The sequence below is a fragment of the Cetorhinus maximus genome, chromosome 11 (assembly GCF_964194155.1).
Source record: "Cetorhinus maximus chromosome 11, sCetMax3.hap1.1, whole genome shotgun sequence".
NCBI classification, from domain to species: domain Eukaryota; kingdom Metazoa; phylum Chordata; class Chondrichthyes; order Lamniformes; family Cetorhinidae; genus Cetorhinus; species Cetorhinus maximus.
The window spans coordinates 99,939,004-99,961,345 of NC_135889.1; the positions used below are offsets into that span (position 1 = coordinate 99,939,004).

The 22,342-nt window shown below is 43.9% G+C and overlaps 1 protein-coding gene across 13 annotated transcripts in view; it reads right to left on the minus strand.

The window, feature by feature from the left end:
- Positions 1-22,342, minus strand: part of gtdc1 (glycosyltransferase-like domain containing 1) — a 423,082-nt gene that overhangs the window by 113,981 nt on the left and 286,759 nt on the right. Inside the window, exon 8 of one of the 13 annotated variants that reach the window (XM_078552505.1) lies at positions 12,704-13,040. The exons of the other annotated variants lie outside the window; for them this stretch is intronic. Coding sequence (XP_078408631.1) covers positions 13,010-13,040 — 31 coding nt within the window. The 3' untranslated portion in view covers positions 12,704-13,009. Of the gene's footprint in view, positions 1-12,703; positions 13,041-22,342 lie in introns of those variants that run through there. 13 annotated transcript variants of the gene reach the window in all.

Here is a 22,342-nt window from a genome sequence, read left to right on the forward strand (position 1 = left end):
AAGAAAAACAATAATTAAAATAAAAATGATTCCCCACTCAGTTGTCCTTAAGGGGATGCAGTTTGTACTAATTATGAGTTTTAAAAAATAATTAAATATGTATGCTAACACCAAAGGAATTCCCACAAACTCCTATCAGGATCTGGTGAGCATCTTGTGAATAGGGTTTCCAAAACCAATGCAAGCTTGGGACTATTTTGCTCCATAACTCCATAATTCTGAAGGTAACTTTTATCCATTGTGCCCTTTGTTGTTTGGCCTGATGCACATAAATGTTAGCAGCTGTCAGAGGCATTCAGCACTACCTGGTGCAAGTTTCTTTCTTGATGGGAGAGGCCATGGCTCATAATCAACAATATTCCGCTACACATGGCTCAGACTGGGAACTGAGCAGAGTGCCTTGAGTCTGATCTGTGCCATTGATACTCATTAATCTCTCATCAAGTACCTTCAACAAATAAGACACAAGACCCAAAAGGCATGACACCAACAAGGTTGAAACGATTAGCAAAGATGAGATAAATCAAATTAAACAGTGCTGAGCTTGGATTTTAAAAGCCCATGGATTGTTGAAGATGGACAATAAAATTTGCATTTATTTGTACGGCATCTTCATGACCTCAGGATGTCCCAATACACTTTACAGCCAATGAAATACTTTTAAAGTGTAGTGACTATTGTGATGCATGAAATGCAGCAGACAATTTGCACAGAGCACAATCCCACAAACAGCAAAGTACTAATGACCAGATAATGTGGCTTGATGATGTTAGTTAAAGAGTAAATATTGGTCAGAACACTGGGTAGAGCTCCTTTGCGCTTCTTTGAATAGTGCTATGGGATTTTTTTACATATACCTGAAGGAACAGACAAGGCCTTCATTTAACATCTCATCTGCAATGTAGCCACCAACAATGCAACACTGAGGTGGCAGCCTACAATATGCATTCAAGTCTCTGGAGAAGGAAAGAAATACAGACAACCTGAACCCCAAAAGCAGGCTGGTGGCCTTGTAATCACTCCCAGAAATCCATTATTGTTCTTGTTTTACATTTCGTATAAACATTGCATAATATTACTTCATCACAGTAAATACGTATTTGACTACCCTCTATTGACCTTGAAATTACAGGGTCTTATGAAATCACTATGTCTGCTAGGTTCAGCAGGGACATTAACCCATTTATTTTATTGTCTGCTCAAGCAAGGGATGAAGAATTTTAAGCAAATCCATCTTCACACTTTAATTGATCAGCATAATTTAATGGCTATAGTGATGCTGTTATGGTTCAATGTGCAGCCAGACTTGTTTGATACTACAGTATGTATTTGATAATTTGACCATAGGTTGAAGTTCCTCCAAGAAAAGTACAGATTATAACTTCAACAGAAATCTTGCAAGATTAAAATCCTCCACCTCAGTGCACAGCTGGCCTCTCAGTGTTGGGACTTGGACAGAAATTCACACTCATTCAATTTCTCAGCTCAACCTTCAAAACTCCCCGGTTATCCTTCACTGGACTGGGCCAGGCGGTTTCTCAAGCTCCTTCCAATCTCGTGTGTTCTTCACCTCTCTACAACTGTCTCTCGGGCTAGTTGCCTCAACTGCCCTGACCCCATGGACTTACCTTTCACTGCCCTATGCCTCACTGCCCTTTCAGTAGGGTTTCACTCCCACTGCTCCTTATTTCTTATCTAGTATACTGGACCGTTGGTGTGCATTGCTAGTACTCAAATCACTACTTACCTCTGCAGGACTTTTGGATTAACATTTACTGGCTCATGGTCGACTCTCTATGCCTTCCCAGCTCTCCATTTTCCACTGCAGTACTGAAACTCTGCCCCTCAAACAGATCCTGAATTCACTCCCTCTCCATAACTGTCTCTGAACCAGGAAATTTGTTTGTTGGTGCTCCAAGCTCTCTCCACCCAGTTTACAAGTCTACCCCTTTCCACCACAGAGCCTCAGACTTGAACTTTCTCATAATCTTTATAACCACGATATGTTTTTCTGTCGTGTCTATATAACCTGAATTCCTTACATGGCTATTTCCATGCGTATTTTGGCTGTCACTCCAGACCTCAACCCATTACTTCTCTCTCTCTATTCTCTTGGATCATTTTCTCTCATATCACTCAGTCCTGCCACTGTCATTTTTCTCCTCTGGGGTTCTTTGTCCCACAGCCCCACACCTCCAAATCTTACATCAGCTTATCATGACTCATCTGCTTTCCTACTCTCCCAACACTATCTCAAGTTTGAATACTCTTGGATAAGTCCATAGTTACCCTCTCTGTGCCTATCTCAGATACTTTGTGGGGCCCATTGAGGCATCTGTTGCTGCCTCCTTACAAGCAGAAATCCCAACTATTCATCCTCCTCTCACTGACCTAATGCACTGGGGCTAATCTTGCCAACCTCCACCCCACTGTGCCATAAACTTCTACACACAGATAATTTAAAGGTGTTTTTAAAATGCTTTTGGAGAGGGAGGAGAGTCATTTCTAACTTCTCTCACCCCCAAAAGTTTGGGGGTGGGAGGAGTGGGAGGTAGTTCCTTTATTTTCATAATAATTCAAATAAATCACATATTTTCTTTGGTGCTAGCAACCCTACATATTAGAAGACAACGATCTCACTGCAGAGAGCCAATTAAACAAAGGCAGGTGGAGAAATGTGGGTCAGCATGCTTCTAGCTCCTAGGTGCTAATTCTGACACTCCAAATTAACTTCAAAATTTAATATTGGGCTGAAAAGTTATCAGCCGACAGATGTATTTGGAAATGTCCAGCAACGAGACTTTGTTAATAATGATCGACAGTGCCATCAGTATTTCACCTTACATCCTTGTTATATAAATGATGCCAGTTTGAGTTAACAAGACTGCCTCATTTGCACTGGCAATGTTATATTTACTCCATCAGTAATGCTCTGGATTCCTTGAAATCCGTTATTGAGGATAAGAGCATGTACACATGCTGTGGCACTCCGTACTGAGGAAATTAGAATAATCAGTCTGTGTGTCCCATTTATTCTGGTTGCATTAACTTCAATATACTTACTGTCATGAATCTACCAACCCACAGGAGGACTGGACTCACTTCAGAAAGGATAGGCAATTTCAAAACATGCACTATGATAATGCAACATTATGTTATGCCATTTATTTCTCAGAAACAGTGCCAGCTTCAAGTTTTAGACTAAATCCAGTTGAATGCTGCGTACTGTGTCACCAATTTGGTGGTCTTATTACTGTCTTATATTTTGTCACATTCTACCTTTGTTTGCCTACACCAAGCTTTTTAAGCCAAATTTATCTCATTGGACTATGAAAATACCAGCAAATACCAGTAACTGTTGTTTACAATTTACATTAATAATTTAGACCTGGGAATAGGAAATACATCTTCAAAACTTTTTGACAACAAAAAATTAACACAAAGGAAGTGTGCAACAAAATATAAGACCTTCTCTCCATCATAATGTCAGATAGTGGGGATATTTGCTGATGATTGCACAATGTTCCATACCATTCACAACTGCTCAGATACTGAAGCAATCTTTGTCCATACGCGGCAAGACCTGGACAACATTCAGGTTTGGGCTGATAAATGGCAAATAGAATTCTCACGTCACAGAAGTGCCAAGCAATGACCATTTCCAATAAGAGAGAATCTAACCATCTCCCCTTGACATTAAATGTCAATACCATCGCTGAATCCCCCACTATCAACATCCTGGAGGTTACCATTGACCAGAAACTGAACTGGACTAGCCACATAAGAGCAGGTCAGAGGCTGGGAATTTTGCAGAGAGTAACTCACCTCCTGACTCCCCAGTGCCTGTCCGTCATCTACAAGGCACAAGTCAGGAGTGTAATGGAATACACTCCACTTGCCTGGATCCAGCAACACTCAAGAAGCTCGACTATTCAGGACAAAGCAGTCCGCTTGACTGGCACCCCATTCAGCAACCTAAGCATTTACTCCCTCCACCATCAATCCACAGTAGCAGCAGTGTGCACCAACCGAAATTACCTTCCAAATCCATGACCTCTACCACCTAGGAGGACAAAGGCAGCAGATGCATGGAAACACCACCACCTGCAAGTACCCCCCAAGCCAGACTCCATCCAGCTTGGAACTATATTGCCATCCCTTTACTGTCCCTGGGTCAAAATCCTTGAATTCCCTCCCAACAGCACTGTGGATGTACCTACGCCAGATGGGCTGCAGTGGTTCAAGAAGGCGGGTCACCATCACCTTCTCAAGGGCCATGAACGCCAGCCTTGCCAGTAAAGCTTACATTCCATGAAGAAATAAAAAAGATTAAAAAAACTTACAGAATGGAGCGTAACTGGCAAATGGATTTCGACATAGGTGTGAGGTGGTGCTTTTAGATTGGAAGAATAAAGTAGTCACTTACTGAGTCTAAATGGGGTAGAGGAGAAAAAGAATCAAGTGGTGCATGATTGCAAATCACAAGAAGTAGCAAGATAGGTTAATAAGGCCATAAGAAAGCAAACCAAGCACTGGGATTCAATGCTAGAGGGATAGAATTGAAAAGCACAGGAGCCATGTTAAACTTGTATTGAACCTTGGTTAGACCACAGTCTTGTCTCTGTATTAGCAGAAGGAAATAGAAGCATTGCAAAGAAGATTCTCAAGGATGATAGCTGAACTTACAGGAAAAGCTGAACTGATTGGGCCTCTTTATTCTAGAAAAGGAGAGTGCTGAGGGGATGGCCTGATAGAGGTCTCTTAAAAAGGGTTGATAGGATAGAGACAAAGAAAACACAATAATTTTTGGCTGGAGTCTCAAACTAGAGGTCAAAAGTATGAGACAGTCAGTAATAAATCCAGTAGAGATTCAGGAGAAACCTTTTCACCCAGTGAGTACTTAGAATGTGAAATGTGTTACAAGGCATAGTTGAGGTCAATAGAATAGATGTATTGAAGGAGGCTAGATCACAGAATTGTTATAGTGCAGTAGGAGGCCATTCGGTCCAGCGCATCTGCGTCGGTTCACTAAATGAGCAATTCCTTCATCTTTTCCCTGTAACCCTGCACATTGTTCCTTTTCAAATAATAATCCAATTCCCTCCTAAATGCCTCAAGAGCTTACCTCTACCACAGTCTCAGGCAGTCCAGGTCTTATCCACTAGCTGAGTGAAAAAGTCTCTCATGTCTCCATTGCTTCTTTTGCCAATTACCTTAAGTCTGTGTCCCCTTGTCCTCTATCCTTCCACCAATGTGAACAGTTTTTCCCTATCCGAATACCTCTATCAAATCTCCTCTCAACCCTCTCTTATCCAAGGAAAACAGTCCCAACTTCTCCAATCTATCTATGTAACTAAGTTCCTCATCCCTGGAACTATTCTCGTGAATCATTTCTGCACTCTCTCTAATGCCTTCACATCTTTGCTAAAGTATGGCGCCCAGAACTGGGTGCAATACTCCAGTTGAGACCAAACCAATGTTTTATACAAGTTGAACATAACTGCCTTGCTTTCATCTACGTCCCTATTAGTAAAGCCTAGGATACCGTATGCTGTATCAACTGCTCTCTCAACTTGTCCTACCACCTTCAATGATTTATGCACATAGACACTCGGGTCCCTTTGGTCCTGCACCCCCCTTTAGAATTGTGCCCTTTATTTTACCTTGTCTCTCCATGTTCTTCTTACCAAATGACTCACTGCACATTCTCTGCATTGAACTTCATCTGCCACTTGTCTACCCACTCCACCAACATGTCTATATCCTTTTAAAGTTCTATACAATCCTCCTCACAGATCTCAATACTTTCAAGTTTCTTATCATCCTCAAATTTCGAAATTGTACCTTGTACACCAAGATCTAGGTCATTAATATATATCAGGAAGAGCAAGGATCCTAACACAAACCCCTGGAGAACTCTACTTCCTTCAGTCATTAAAAAAAAACATTAACCACTACTCTCTGTTTCCTGTCACTCAGCCAATTTCATGTCCGTACTGCTCCTATCCCTTTTATTCCATGAGCTATAACTTTGCTCACAGGTCTGTTGTATGGCATTGTATCAAATGCCTTTTGGAACTCCATGTACACATCAATTATCAACCCTCTCTGTTACTTCTTCAAAAAATTCCAGCAGGTTAGTTAAACACAATTTGCACTTGACAAATCCATGCTGGCTTTCTTTAATAAACCACATTTGCACTTTGCGGAGAGAAAGGAATAGGGATATGATAGTAGTGCCTGATGAAGACGGGTGGGAGGAGACTTGCGTGGAGGAAAAACACTGGCATGGAACAGTTGGACTGAATGGCTGGTTTCTGTGTTGTCAACCTGAAGCAATAATACGATAATATTTGATATATTCCACAGGAATCACCTGAGTTTGAGGGGCAGATGCCATACTTGCACTGGGAGACCTCAGACATACCTTTCTAACGTTTTTTAACGGGTCTTGCTCTTCTCCTTGGAGCTAGAGTAATGTAAAACTGAAGGAAATGCCACTCAGTTGATTTGTTCACGTTTTTTACTCTATTATTCATTCAAATAAATACCAGTTGACAAGCAAGCTTGGAATTATTTGAGATTCAATAAATTGAAGCGAAATATTACTGTAAACAACACAGCATTCTGAATCAATTGCTACATTGGATAGTTCCCTGGCTTAATGTTTTATGTTTGTAAAGAATTCTGCTGCCTATGTCCTTACTTGCACCAAATCCTATTCACCTATCACCCGTGTGCTCACTGATCCATGCTGGTTCCTTGTTAAACAATGCCTCAATTTTAAAATTCTCATCCATGTTTTCAAATCCCTCCATTGTTCACCCCTCCCCATCTCTGTAATCTCCTCCAGCCTACAATGCTCTATGATAACTGCACTCTTTTAATTCTGGCCTCTTGAGAATCATTGGTTTTAATTGCTCTACCAGTGATAACTGTACATATAGTTGCCTAGGTGCTAAGCTCTGGAATTCCCTCCCTGAACCTTTCCACCTCACTGTCTCGCTTTCCTCTTTTAAGACATTCCTTAAAATCTACCTCTTCAGCCAGGCTTAATTTCATGTGGCTTGGTGCCATATTTAGTTTTATAATGACTGTATGAAACATCTTGGAATGTTTAATTACTTTAAAGGCGTTATATAAATGCAAATTGTTGTAAGGTGGCATTTCACTGATTGATACATAACTCCACCACCTAAAACTTCAGGACAAGTTAACAACCATAAAAAGAAGATTAACAAAGAATAACAGATCCCTTAGGGTAAATAAAAGGTGCATCACAAATCACAACAATGAAATTCACTTGTTTTAGAACTGTCATTTGAAATCTTAGATCGAACCACTATCTTGTTTCACTCCGGGGTGGCTATCCAATTTATGCTGTCCATTCTGTGGAATTATTTTAGTCAGTCTTTGACTTTACTGTGATGATCACAAAGGGTGCTGTACGTTGCCACAGTTGATGTGTCACTGATATATGAAAATCTTAACACTGAAGAATTAAAAACTACATCACACAAGACCTCTCTTGCACTTAATGTTCCTACTGGAAAATTCAATGGAGAGTGCATTTAACCTTGTCTGAGACGGGAAACTTGAAATGAAGTATCAAGTTCCAAATAGGATATTTAAATTCGATTCTCTATTTACAAGCTAATGATGAATCATAAATCATTTGAGGTGAAAAATCTCCCCAAACCAGGTAGCACCAATAAAGGAAGCATTGTGCTAAAGACAGAGCCAAGCGATCCCACAACTAATGGATCAGATCAAAGCTCTGCAGTCTTGCTACATTCAGTTGTGAATTGTGGTGGACAATTAGACAACTAACTGCAGGAGGAGGCTCCACAACATTCTCATCCTCAATGATGGGGGAAGCCCAGCAAGTGAGTGCAAAAGACAAGGCTGAAGCATTGGCAAACATCTTTAGCCAGAAGTGCAGAGTCAGCATGGCCTCCTCCTGAGGTCTCCAACATCACTGATGCCATTCTTCAGCCAATTCTATTCACTCAACGTAATATAAATAAACAGCTGAATGCATGGGCTATAGCAAAGGCAATGGTCCCCAACAATATCCCAACTGTAGTTTTGAAGGCTTATGCTCCAGAACTATCTGCGTTCCAAGCCAAACTGCTCCAGTACAGTTACAACACTAGTATCTACCCGACAATGTAGGAAATTGGCCAGGTATATCCTGTCCACAAAAAGGAGGACAAATCCAATCCAGCAATTACCATCCCATCAGTCTATTCTCAATCATTAGGAAAGTGATGGGAGGTGTCGTTGACAGTGCTACCAAGCAGCACTTCCTCAGCAATAACCTGTGCTCAGTTTGGGTTCTGCCAGGGCTACTCAGTTCCAGAACTCATTACAGCCTTGGTACAAACATGGACACAAGGGGTAAGTGACTGCCCTTGAATTCTAGGCAATATTTGACAAAGGTGTGGCATCGAGGATCCCTAGTAAAATTGATATCAATGGGAATTAGGGGGAAAACTTTCCACTGGTTGCAGTCATACCTAGCACAAAGGAAGGTGATTATGGTTGTTTGAGGCCAATCAGGACATAGCTGCAGGGTTCCTCAGGGTAGTGTCCAAAGCCTAACCATTTTTGACTGCTTCATCAATGATCTTCCCTCCATCATAAGGCCAGAAGTGGGGATGTTCACTGATTATTGAGCAGCATTCAGCTCCATTCGCAACTCCTCAGATAATGAAGCAGACTACTCCTATGCAGCAAGGCCTGGGCAACATTTGGCCTGGGCTTATAAATGGCAACTAACATTCGTGATGCACAAGTGCCAGCCAATGACAATCTCCAGCAAGAGAGAATCTAACGAAAACAAAAACAGAAAATGCTGGGAAAACTCAGCAGGTCTAACAGCATCTGTGGAGAGAAAAACAGAGTTAACGTTTCAAGTCCGTATCATACGGACTCAAAACGTTACCTCTGTTTTTCTCTCCACAGATGCTGTTAGACCTGTTGAGTTTTTCCAGCATTTTCTGTTTTTGCTTCAGATTACCAGCATCCGCAGTATTTTGCTTTTATGTGAGAATCTAGCCATCTCCTCTTGACTTTCAATGACACTATTATCGCTGAATCCTCTACCATCAACATCTTGGGAGTCACCAGTAACAAGAAACTAAACTGGACAAGCCATATAAATACAGTGTTTACAAGAAAAGGTCAAAGGATGGGAATTATGTGGTGAGCAACACGTTTTCTGATTCCCCAAAGCCAGCATCTACAAGGCACAGGTTAGGTGTGATAAGAATACTTTCTGATTGCCTGGATAAGTGCAGCTCCAACAACACTTAGGAACCTAGACACAACTTGATTAGTACCTCATCCATGACCTTAAACATTCACTTCCTCCATCACCAACACACCGGGGCAGCAGTATGTATCATCTACATGATGCATTGCAGCAATTCATGAAGTTTCCTTCAACAGAATCTTCCAAACCTGTGAGCTCTACCAGGCTAGAAGAACAAGGTCAGCAGACATACAGGAACACCACTAACTGCAGTTCCCCTCCAAGTGACACATCATTCTGACTTGGAACCATATTGCTGTTCCTTCACTGTTGCTGGGTCAAAATCCTGAAACTCCTTCCCTAACAGCACTCTACCACATGGACTACAGCATTTCAAAAAAGGGGCTCACTACCAGAGTCTCGAGGGCAATTAGGGGTGGACAGTAAATGCTGGCCTTGCCAGTGAGACTCACATCCCCTGAAAGAATATTAAAAAAATGAGAATTTGAAAAAAGGAACAGGAGGGGCTATTCATCTCATCGAGTCTACTCTGCCGATCTGTCAACTGTGGCAGTTCTATTTATTTCATCCCAATTTCCCATCCTTTCTCCATATTCATTGATGGTAATTTCCCATTAAAGCATATACCTTTCTTCCAAAATAGCAACTGATCCACAAATTTCTGCTCCCCACATTCTCACCAACTCTTAGCCTAGATTTTTTTGGATTTGTTTTAGCCAGTTTAGTCCAAACTTATAAGATTATGTTCTTTTGCTCTCAGTTCCTCTACCACAAGGAAAAGTCTTTCCTCATCTACTCTTGTCAATATTCTATTATTTTAAATACCTTAATTAGATTACCCCTTACAAGAAAATGGGGCTTTTAGAGAGTCAGCACCTCAAGATGGCTAAGTGGCCTACAGCGTGCATGGTGGCGAAAAAGGTCTGGCACAGCTAATGGGTAATGTATTGATCCTGCCTCTAATGGTATGTCGGGCCAGTCCCAATATCTGTAAACTGTTATACTAACATTTTTAATTGCTTTCTAATTTCAATAAAGCTTGGTTGGACTAGTATCTCAATTCCTGATTAATGACGTCCAATTTTTTTTTGTGCAAACTTTTAATTTCAGGTAAGATCGCACAATGTTCAGCACCATTCAGGACTCCGCAGATACTGAGGCAGTATATATCCAAATGCAGCAAGACCTGGACAATATCCAAGCTTGGACTGACAAGTGGCAAGTAACATTTGCACCACGCAAGTGCCAGGCAATGACCATCTCCAACAAGAGAGAATCTAGCCATCGACTCTTGACATTCAATAGCATTACCATCACTGAATCCCCTACTATCAATATCCTGGGGGTGTTGCCATTGACCAGAGACTGAATTGGACTAGTATTGTGGCTATAAGAGCAGGCCAGAGGCTAGGAACCCCACGGTGAGTAGCTCACCTCTTGACTCCTCAAAGCCTGTCCACAATCTACAAGGCACAGGACAGGAGTGTGATGGAATACTCTTCACTTACCTGGATGAGTGAAGCTCCAACAACACTCAGGAAGCTTGATACCATCCAGGGCAAAGCAGCCTGCTTGATTAGCACCCCATCCAAAAACATTTACTCCCTCCATCACCGTTGAGTGGCAGAAGTGTGCACCATTTATAAAATGCACTGCTGGAACTTACCAAGGCTCCTTAGACAGCACCTTCCAAACCTATGACTGCTGCCATCTTGAAGGACAAGGGCAGCAGACACATGGGAACATTACAACCTGGAGGTTCCACTCCAAGCCACTCACCATCCTGACTTGGAAATATACCGCCGTTACTTCACTGTCACTGGGTCAAAATCCTGGAACTTCCTCCCTAGCGGCACTGTGGTGTACCAACACTACGTGGGCTGCTGCGGTTCAAGAACCACCTTCGCAAGGGCAATAATTGCTGACCCAGACAGCAACGACCACATCCCATGAATGAATAAAAAATAACTTCATCTGCATGTTAGATTATGTAACAGATGACTACTGTCTCTTTAAGGGCAGTGCTTTAAGTGTCTTGTTGCATTTCAGAGACCACAATCGAGATTTTGATTGGAATCATGGAGTCAGGAGGCATGAATGTATCTCACAAAGGACGAGGCAAATCCCCAAGTTAAGGGAAAAATCCAGGGAAAAATGATATGCTAATTTGGGTCAATAGGCAAGAGTTGGTGAGGGGCCTGTGCTGAGCTCAGCAAAAATTCCCAACTCCTAGGAAATAAAGAAACCTGCCTCTTCAACTAAGAGTCCATACATCGTGCTATTGCCAGGTCTCTATTAGTTGTCAGTCAAAGTGTCAGTGGCCTTAAGAATGGCTTAAATGTGGCAAATTTAAGAGTGTCATTGACATTATGGGGACGATGCACTGATAATTACTGCTTAGCTGTTTTTGGTGCGGGATAATGGCAGAGTGGCACAAAAATCACAGAAAATGATGATCTGGCATAAGTAATGGCTGAAGTCATTCATGCTATAATTTCATGGAGCTTCATGCTACAATAATGGAGCTCAACATAGATGCACCTCTAGCAAATTCTGGGTCAATGTTTTAGATAACGGATACTTTGCATAACTACAGTATTTGCTTGATTTAATATCTGACACTTCATGATGAAACCCAGCATCCTATTCTTTTTGATTGTATTATGCGCCTGTAAGCTAGCTTTTATTGACTGATGTACCTAGCTTCCTAAATATTTTTTTAAAACTACCAGCCCTCCTCCCAGTGCTTCCCCATTTAGACTGTATTTCCATCTGCCATTCTTACATCCAAAGCATACCATCTCACACTTCATTACGTTAAACTGCATCTGTCATCATTCCACTCACTCAATCAACGTCCTTCTGTAATTTTCTGCTCTCTTCTTTACAATTCACTGCACCATCTTGCTTAGTATCATTGCAAGCTTAAAAAAACCCCTCTCTCTTTTTTAATTCATCCACGGGATGTGGGCTTCGCTGGCTGGGCCAACATTTATTGCCCATCGCTTTTTGCCAAATCAAGGTCAGTTATGCACAGAATAGGAAAAGTACATAATAAGAAAACAAAATAGACATGAGTCTAAAGCAAAAAAAAAAGAAACTCTCAAAGAATTCGTAATGAAGTGCACAAATCCTGTAAGAATGCCAACTTCCAATTCTTATATCATGCACGGGTTAAAAGCCTTAGCATTGACATGTCTGTGGTTCTTGCAAGCCTTTCACCAATGCACCTAGGAAATATCCATCTACAGTTTCCAAACCAAACTACTTTAAGCCCTTTGGCTCACCCTGCATCCTTACTGACCAGAACTTCATGTATATGTGTGGATTTGTATTTTGAAATGAGTGGATAACTGAGACTTCATTACCATGCTGCCAGGAAAATATTAATTATTGATCAAAAAAGCTAAGTCCTCACACTAAAACTCTATTTAACTATATTTAATCCAATGTTCATAGAACTAATACTAAACTGCACTAGACAACAGATGGCAATATTTATTTTTCATCCCCCAATTTCTCTTCCTTTCCTGATGGCACCAAATTCTTGTTGGGGGTGTGCTTCAACAAACACCAGGTGCCCTCCAATACCTTCCCTAAGCAACTATTATTGACTTGTGCCTCAACACCGAAATATCAATAGTCTTTTCAGTTGCAGCAGGGACTTTTCAGACCAGCCCAGCTTAATTCCTTCCTCAAACAACTTCCATGCATACACACTTCCAAAAGAGGTTACAAAAGCAGTACTGCAGATGCTGGAAATCTGAAATAGAAACAGAGAATAGTCAGAATACTTAGCAGGACAGGCAGCATCTGTGGTGAGAGAAACAGAATTAATGGGCAGGATTTTACGTCCCGTGGGTGGGTGTGCGCCCAAACCGATCAGGCGTAAAATAGTGCACGATGACATCAGGCGAACATCCCGATATTTTGTGAGTCGGTAGTGCACCCGCTGACAATTAAGAGGACTATTAAGGCCCTTAATAAATTAATTAAAACCTATTTTCCGCTGCCTGTCCAACCTTAAGGTTGGTGAGCGGGTGAATTGGCCAGGCGGTCTTTTGATTTTTTTTAGCAAACCTCATCCACGGGCAGGACGAGTCTACCACAATTAAATAAAGAATAAATATAAACTTTTGGGCAGAATTTTTATTCTGTTAATGTTATTGAGAGTGAGTCCCATGTTGGGACATTTATTTCAGGTTTTAAAACTCTATTTTTGAGTTTAAAATTCTTCAGCTACCTGAGGCAGCTCCCTGTCTTTAGGGAGCTTTAAGTACGCGCATGCGCAAACTTCTGCGCTCGCAGTCCTCCCATCTCCTGAGGTTCTCAGCGTGCGTTTCACGTTGGCTGGCCGTTAATTGGCCAGCCAGCGTGAAATAACGGTTGGGAGCCGATCGCGGGCGGCGGAGCGTTTCCCGGCCACTCTCGGGCCCACCTCACAATCTGAAAATCCTGCCCAATGTTTCAGATTGATGACTTTTGAAAGGTCATCAACCTGAAACATTGGGCCGGATTTTCGTGGAGTTGGGCCAGCTCTGGAGGCTTTTAAAAATGCTGGGGGGCCCATATGCAGAAGTCCTACCCCATTTCCAACAGGTCCAATTTTTGCTGGTAACAGAAAGAGGGCAAGACATGAATCACACAGGCAGGAAACCCGAACTCAGCATTTGAAACTAGCACTTTGTTAAAAACAGGCCCCATTTTTGCTGTTCCAAGGGCCTTAACCCAAAATGTGGGAGGCATGAATTTATGAAAGAAGGGCGGATAAGGTCTGTTTAAGCGTTATGATCTGAAGTTATTTAAATCCTCAGCCTTTGGAAAATGAAACAGGCTGTCGCTGTCAGTTAGAGTAAAATAACACCTGCTGCTGGAGTACATTGATTGATGGGCCATCTGGTATAGCTTAGAAAAAAAACATTCACCATCAATACCTGCAGTTTTAATAGGCTTCACTGTAAACATTCCCCAAAGGCAGTTATTACAGCTGAGCCCATTATGAATGGGCTAAGTTTCAAAAGTACCAAACCCACTTATCTCAGCAGAGAAGCTAAGTTCACATTTTGGTTGAGAGTTTTAATAGGCTATTAAAGGATGAGCGATCTTTGATGTGGTTAGTGAACAGAAGTTTGTTTTTACAATAGATTTGCCACTTGGGGAGATTTAAAATTTTTGAATGGGTTTCATGAATGAGAGCTTTTTTCAGTATCAAGTGTGTGTGAGTGAGAGCTTTCTTAGATTGTTGGAAGTTTAATTGTTTTCACCACCACATGGCTGCTGAAGTCTCTGCATACTGGATACTGTGAGGGTGGGGCATAGGAGATATGAAGGCTGAGGAGGTGGCATTGAGTGGATGAGGGGGCATTGAGTTGGTTTGGAGTATGAAAGGGATGGAGAAAGTGTGAGGGGAACGTTTCCATGGACATGGGTCTGCCGAGTCAGGAGATTTCCCGACTCGATGGTGAAAATCCAGCCCACTAACTCTATTTCTCTCTCTAAAAGATGTTGCTGGATAGCAAACAGAAGCAGGTAATGTTGACTGATTTTCCATTCTAACCGACAAGTGACAATGATTGCAGGACTCCAACTGATGCCTTCGTAGAGATCAGCAACAGAGCAGACTGTAGAATTTATGTGGGAGCTTTCCTGGACGCATAGCTCAATTACTCAAGATAAGCTCACTAAACCATTGTGGGAGCCTTGTAACAAGTTTCTTATTTTGAAAAAGAAAAATTGCCACATTACCCATTTTCTACTTATGGAACCTTGGGCTTTATAAATAGAGGCACAGAGTACAAAAAACAGGAAATTATGCTGATTCTATATAAAACGCTAGTTCAGCCCTAGCTGGAGCAGGGGGCTGAGTTATACAGGGCATCAGATTCCCTGCCCCATGGCTAAAAAGTTGGGGGGAGCACACCGAGGGGAACACCGGCTGCCTTGTAGCCATTCAGTGACCATCGAAGAACGCTTTGTCAATGTTCTTGGTGTACTGGCAGCAGCTATCGCTCCCAGTGGCACAGCTGGTATTGCAGGGTGATTGGCCAATCGAGGCAGGACTTCCTGATCCAAAAGGGCAGAAGACCCACCTCCAGCCTAGTAGGCACCCACTACAGGGTCAAACCTGCCGGGCTGGATGTTGGGTGTAGGCCTCCCCTGCTGCCAGTTAAATCTGGGCAGCAACAGGATGAGGCCCTTAAGTGGGCATTTTTAAAGGTCTTGTGACACCTCCCTGCCACTTGTAAAATTGCGGTGGGGCAGGAGAGGGTGGGCTGGCGGTGGGCATGGTGCCCTATTTTATGGGGTCACCCACCTGTTTTCCCACCCACGGGTGGCCTGTAAAATCCAGCCCCATTGTGTTCAATTCTGGGCACCATGCTTTAGGAAAGACGTGAAGGTTTTGGAGAGGTTTACAAAAGAGATTTACAAGAGTGGTTGTATGGAAGAGGATTTATGGTTACGTGGGTAGACCAGAGAAGCTGGGGTTGTTCTTCTCAGAGCAGAGAAGGGTAACAGGAAATTTGAATGGTATTTAAAATCATGAAGAATAGCTGAAGGGTTGATAACCAGAGAGCATAGATTTAAGATAATTAGCAAAGGAACCATAAGTGATATAAAGAAAATCTTTTTTATGCAATGAGTGGTTAGGATTTGGAATATACAACTGATAGGGTGGTAGAAACAGATTCAGTACAGGTACAATGTCTCAAAACCAGTAATCTTGGGATCGAGGCCGTGCCGGATTTCAGGGCATTGGTGGCTCAGGTCAAGCCGATCCGCTGGAGTCAAGGGTCACTCGGAGAGTGGGAATAGGCCAGCGTGCAAGCAGCAAAGGGGATAACTAGTCAGGTGCCAAACCATGCCAATGCAATGCCTAGCTGTATTGTCTAGATAATTTTTTAAATTTTACTCAATTCAAATTGATGCACGACACATTCTAAAAATGTTCAGTTTACGGAAACTCCGATTTTTAGATTGTCAGATTTGAGACACTGTACAGTAGTAGCTTTCAGAGGGCAACTGGATTAATACTTAAAGGAGAAAAAATTGTATTGATATGGGAAAAGAGTGGGGGTGAGTGAGACTAACTGGATGGCTCTTTAAAAGAGCCTGTTTAGATTCAATGGGTCAAATGGCCTCCTTCTGAGCTGTACTATTCTATGATTCTGTGACTGAAGCATCTTTTCTTAAAATAGCATAACACCCTGCATAGCTCTATTCCTATTCTAAACTGTACTATGATACATTATATGACAAAACATAGGTAATCATAGAAATAAATTGCAAAACATATAATTAAACTACCAAAATGTTGCCAAAATGAGTGCATTGCCATATTGTGCTGCCTAATCCTTAAAGCATCATAACACTGGGTGAAACTGATTATTTATTTCATTGTACAATTACCCATGCTGTTTATCTGTAAACGATTGTTTTGATTTTTTCTTCCTTCTTAGTTGTGATGACATTACCATAATCAACCAACACTAAATGTGCAATCTAACCATGGGTGCTACATTGTGTAACTGTATATAACCTGTTGCAAATGGTATCATGGAGCTTCCTGCGTCAGGAGGGAGATGGTCTGTTTCAGTTGTGAGGTGGGGGGGGGGGTGCTAAAGGAAACTTAATTCAGATTTCACCAACTTTATTTTATTAGTAGAATGCAGGAGGATATCATGTGCTATCATAATTGGGAATAACTTTGTCACAACAGTGAAATTAAACGCAGAGAAAAAGTCTGCACTGAATTCATAAATGTTAAAACATTAAACCTATCAGAATTACTAAACTAACCAGAAAATGGCCCTTTGTACTGAGTGTTTTAACACATAAAAGGGGCGAGGTTACATTTGGGAAAATAGGACAGGAGTGGACCAGTCATCCCTTGAACCTTTACCCCCATTCAACTAAATAATTTTTGGGGAGAGAGTTCCAGATTTCCACTATCATTTGATGATGTGCTTCCTGTCATTACATCTGAATGGCCTTGCTCCAATTTTAAGGTTAGACCCCTTGTTCTGGACATTTTCACCAGAGAAAATAGTTGCTCCCCATCTATGCTATCAACTCCTTTATTCATTTTGAATACCTCTATAAGAACACCCCTTAATCTTCTGTATTCAAGGAAGTATAAGCCTAGCCTATGCAACCTGTCCTCATAAGTTAAGCTTTTTAGCTCAGGTATCTTTCTGGTGTCAAAATAAACTTCTTTAAATAACTTACAAAAATGTTATGACGATCCATGGCAGCTGTATATTTTGCAAGCTTCTCTCCTAACCACATCCAACAGATTCAGAACATAGGGGACTTTTAAAATGAGGGCAGCTGTGTCCTCACCTGGAATGTCATAACCTATCACATTGGGTTGGATTTTCATCTACGAGGAGGGTAGTGGGAGACGACATAAAGTGCCTGCAGAGGTAGGATTTTTGCTCCTGGGCGGGTGGCAGAAGCTAACTGAGATTGGGCCGGCTGCCCCAGGAAAGAGTTCGGAGGCAGCCACAGGGGCTGCCAGATGCCAAGTTGGACTGTTTAAAAGGCACACCTTTACGTTCTGGGATTTTGTCCCAGTTATAATTAAATCAATAAAACAGCCCCTCCAGCCCTCACCCCTCCTCATTGCCACACACTCCCCATGACCCCCCCATGCCAATCTATGCCCCCCTTTCCTATCCTCCATGGCTCCTCATACTGTCCATGCCAACCTATGCCCCCACATCTCCCATGGCTTCACTGGGTTCTTAGTCATTATGGTTTCTTGGCTGGGAGCCCAGACATCCATTAGACTGTTGAAACAGCTGCGCTCCATGAAAGAAATTGCTTGATTGACAGCTCATGCTCTGTGATCTATTCTGACAATTGCATAATGTTTATTTACACAAGATAAAGAGATTTCAAGTGATAGAAGTTTCTGTTACTGAAGATTTAAAGGGTCTGGACGACTGGCATATTTATAAGGCTGTGGTAGAAGCAATTTTTATGAATGAATGACTTTCTTAAAAGTTTTTTCCCACATGCTATTGTTACTATAGGGTTCAGTGGTTCTGCATAGAGTGCATACTGGGTCAATGGGCATGGAAGTGTCATAGGTTGGCATGGAAGGGATGAGGGGCCATGGGGGTGTGTGGAGGGGCATGGGTTGGCAAGGGGGCATGGGTAAGACCTACTGAACTTATCTTTCAAAAGGTCTCTTCACCCAGACTATATTTCACAGCACCTGAGGGACCGTGAACTATGAGTCCCTGAAAAGCTGGCCCGACTCCACGAAAATTGCGGAAGGCTAGGAGATGCTTATCTCCAGAATGGAATCAGCCAGGTTGGGAGTGCAGGGTGCAGGCTCACAACCTGTACCAGCCCGAACTCTTATCGCATGCTGGTGGAAATTGGGAGCGTCGGGTATCCCGGAATTGGGTCCGGCCACCATTTTTAAAAGTCCGCAGATTCTCCCCAGTTCTGCAAAAATCCAGTCTATTATGTCTCATCTAGTCCCAGCAATAAAGTGGTTAAACCTTAAAAAGTAAACTCAAACCTAGCGAATGTTAGCTCTCAATATGTCAGCTTTTATGCAACTCTGAGTGCTGCTTAAAATTCTGGGCGGAATCGTCCCAGATTTGCACTAAGTGCAGTAGCAGGCGGGTAAAATAACATTTACCCGCCAGCCGCAGTGGTGGGTTTTCACGCCATGTTGTCCCAAAACCACCACGTTACTTATGCATTCCTGGGAAGCACGTCATTTCCATGGTGGGCGGGCTCTCATTCGCCCACCACGCCATCACCTTGCCACTTCAGCACGCTGGGCACCATATTTAAAGTCCAGCTACGCACACATCTCAGTGCTTCCAGCCCATGGCTGCTGCAAGGAAGATGTCCAAAAAAGGCAGAAAGACTGCAGCCCCCAGGTTTAGCGATGTGTCACTGGAACACCTTTTGGATGGAGTGGAAGTCCGCCGCGATGTCCTCTACCCCCAATCTGGCCGCAGATGGGCAGCGGCAGGACCAAACAGGCTTGGGAGGCAGTGCCAGCTGTGGTCAAAAGAGGACAGCCACCCAATGTCACAAGAGGATGAATGATCTCCTCCGTTTTGCCAGGGTAAGTCACTCATCTCACACTCTGAACTCTCACACTCACAAACCCATCACACATTCACAGGGATCTCACTCACTGACAGTTCAAGGGACATCACCATTCACTTTCTCACACACACCTTCATTGTCCTCATCCCGTCCATGGGACCACTCACCACCCACACATGCCAGGCATACTTATCATCTGGCCTGGCAGGTGTCCTGCTTACGCTCTCTCCATCTCTATTCATGCAGGACAAGCTGATGCACAACAAGAGGGAGAGGTTGCAGACCACTGGAGGAATGCCTGAAATCAAGGTCCTCACTGGCTTTGAAAACAGAGCCAACCAGCTGGCCGGCAACGATCTGGACTGGTCCTGTGCTGACAGTGAGGTCAGCGGTGCTCTATCAAGTGAGGGTCAAGCAGTGCAACGTCCAACAGACATGATGGATTACATGCCATGAGTGATGTGCCCTCTTTCACAGGCCACCACCGTGCACTAATTATCTCCCTGGTTTCCGCAGGCACATCTGGGAAACAGCCGACAGAGTCCATGATCCAGGGCCTCCAATCAAGCCCCGAAGAAACCTCTGAAGAGGAACCTGAAGGCACCCTCCTTGAAATCCTGTCACAGCGCTCGCCAACACCTTCCACCAGCGTAGAGAGACGCACCTTGGTGGGACCTAGGTTTAGAATAGCCTCGGGATCACAATCTGGTCAGCACATCGCACTGTCTGATCCACAGCAGGCGGTGGTATGGACTTCCAGGTGTCTGGCACTCGAAGGCCTGCTGGAGGCCAGAAATTTGCTGAGTCCGAGTTAGATGACGAGCCTCTAGACTTGGTCGTGTCATAGTTGTTGGAGCTGCAAAGGAAAGCTCGGGAACACCAGGAAGGGATGTCCGCTGCCCTCCTCACATTGCAAGGCATGGTGGAGGAGTCCGTCCGCCTTCAGGCTGAGGTGATAGCGCCGGCATGCCAATGCACCGAGGTCAATACTGGTAGGATGGCAGCCACCATGGAAACCTTGGTCCAGGATATCGCTCCTGCACTGTTACGCAGGCTGAACTCCATCGCTGATGCCATAGTTGGCCTCCAACAGTGTGTACGCAAGAGGGGTGGCAGGTGCAATCTCACTTCAGCTACTTCTCCTCAAGAAGTCAGCCTGGGGCTCTTTGGCACCCTTAGGGAGCAGGGTCAGCAGGTGTCATCCCCCATCCCCCTCCTCTTCGGGGTCATCCATTCATAAGAACATAAGAAATAGGAGCAGGAGTAGGCCATTCGGCCCCTTAAGCCTGCCCCGCCATTCAATAAGATCATGGCTAATCTGTCCCAGGCCTCAACTCCTCTTTCGTGGCAGCTCCTCGTAGCCCTCAACTCCCTGATATCTTAAAAATCAATCTACCTCCTCTTTAGGTAACTCCGGGAGTGTCTGGCCTATTTGAATCCCCTCTTCCTGTGACCTTAGCAGCTCCAGCTCCACCGTCCAAAGAGGGTGCCACTGCTATAGTGCAGGACCCCAAAAGCAGGCTGGGGTCCTCCAGGTCTCGGCCCTCCAAAGGACACCCGCCAAGATCAGCACAGACAGGGTGCAGCCGTCAGCAGGCTGCCTCCACCTCCACTGTGGATGTCCGGGGAGCACCAAGACGTAGTGGAAGGGTTAGGAAAATTAAGATGATGTAGTAGCACAGCCTGGGCATGGGTGGAACTCCCTTCCTAACAGCACTGTTGGTGTACCTACACCTCAGGGACTGCAGAGGTTTAAGAAGGCAGCTCACCACCACCTTCTCAAGGGCAACTAGGGATGGGCAGTAAATGCTGCCCAGCCAGCGAAGCCCACATCCCATGATTCTATTAAAAAAATCACTTGTACATACTGTTCACTATTGTCATTAAACTCCCAAGAATGTCTCCCCACCTATGGCTCCTTGTTCTGATGAGCAGTGTTTGTGTCACTCAGATGTGAAACCTTTCTGCGCAAGATAAAGGTTGATGTCTCAGTCCGGGGCCTCTTCCCTGTGCTTTGTGCAGCCTTCAGGTCAAAGTGATGGTCTGGCCTCACACTCCCTGGACACATTACTGATGCCTGCACCTCAACAGTGCTCATCATTGCTGCCAGAATGTAGTGGGCAGGTGTCACAGAGTTCCATCAGTCAATCTGAGTGCTCTCAGCACTTTCAAGGTGGGGCTGCCCCCATCTTTTCAGCATCTGTGACCAGTGACACTGTGCTAGTGAAGGGCTCAGGTGCTGAAGGTGGACAAAGGATCAGATCATTCTAAAGTTTTATGGCTGCATCTCTATGATATGACCCTGATCACAGAGCGCAAGCGAGCTGCCCTCAGCTAGACAGGAGTCAGACATCCTCAGAGGCTACGTGAAGATCTATGGAATGTTCTCGCTGCATGCCGTCATCACCCTCCTGCAGTTAAGCAACTATTAGGGCCTCCACTGCGTCTCCATGACAGGAGCATCATCACATAGCATATGTGTGCTGCCATGAGCCAGACTAGAGTCAAACGTTCACAGGTGCAATGTGAGGATCTATGGGGTCTCCTCATTGCATGTCATCATCATCCTCCATGAATCTGGCAGTTATGAGGGCCTCGTGAACACGCCTGCCTTGTCTGGCCAGCGTGAGGGCATCAGCTCCATCATCGCTGCCTTCGAGGACCTCCTCACCGTCAGCCACGTTGGCGTCCTCCTCATTCGAAGAGATCGCCAGCTCTTACATCGCCTCTTCAGCCAGATCCTTTCCCCGTTGCAGCGCCAGGTTTTAAAGGGCGCAGCAGGCGGCGGCGATACGTGACACCCTCTATGGACTGTATTTCAGGGCTCCCCCAGACCAGTCCAGGCATTGGAACCTCATCTTCAGCATCCCAATGGTCTGCTCCACCAAGTTGCAGTATGAATCCCATTATATCTTCACTCTGCTGCAGTCTGAGGCTGCCGCAGGGATGTCATCAGCCACGTCCTCTGCGGGTAGCCCTTGTCCCCGA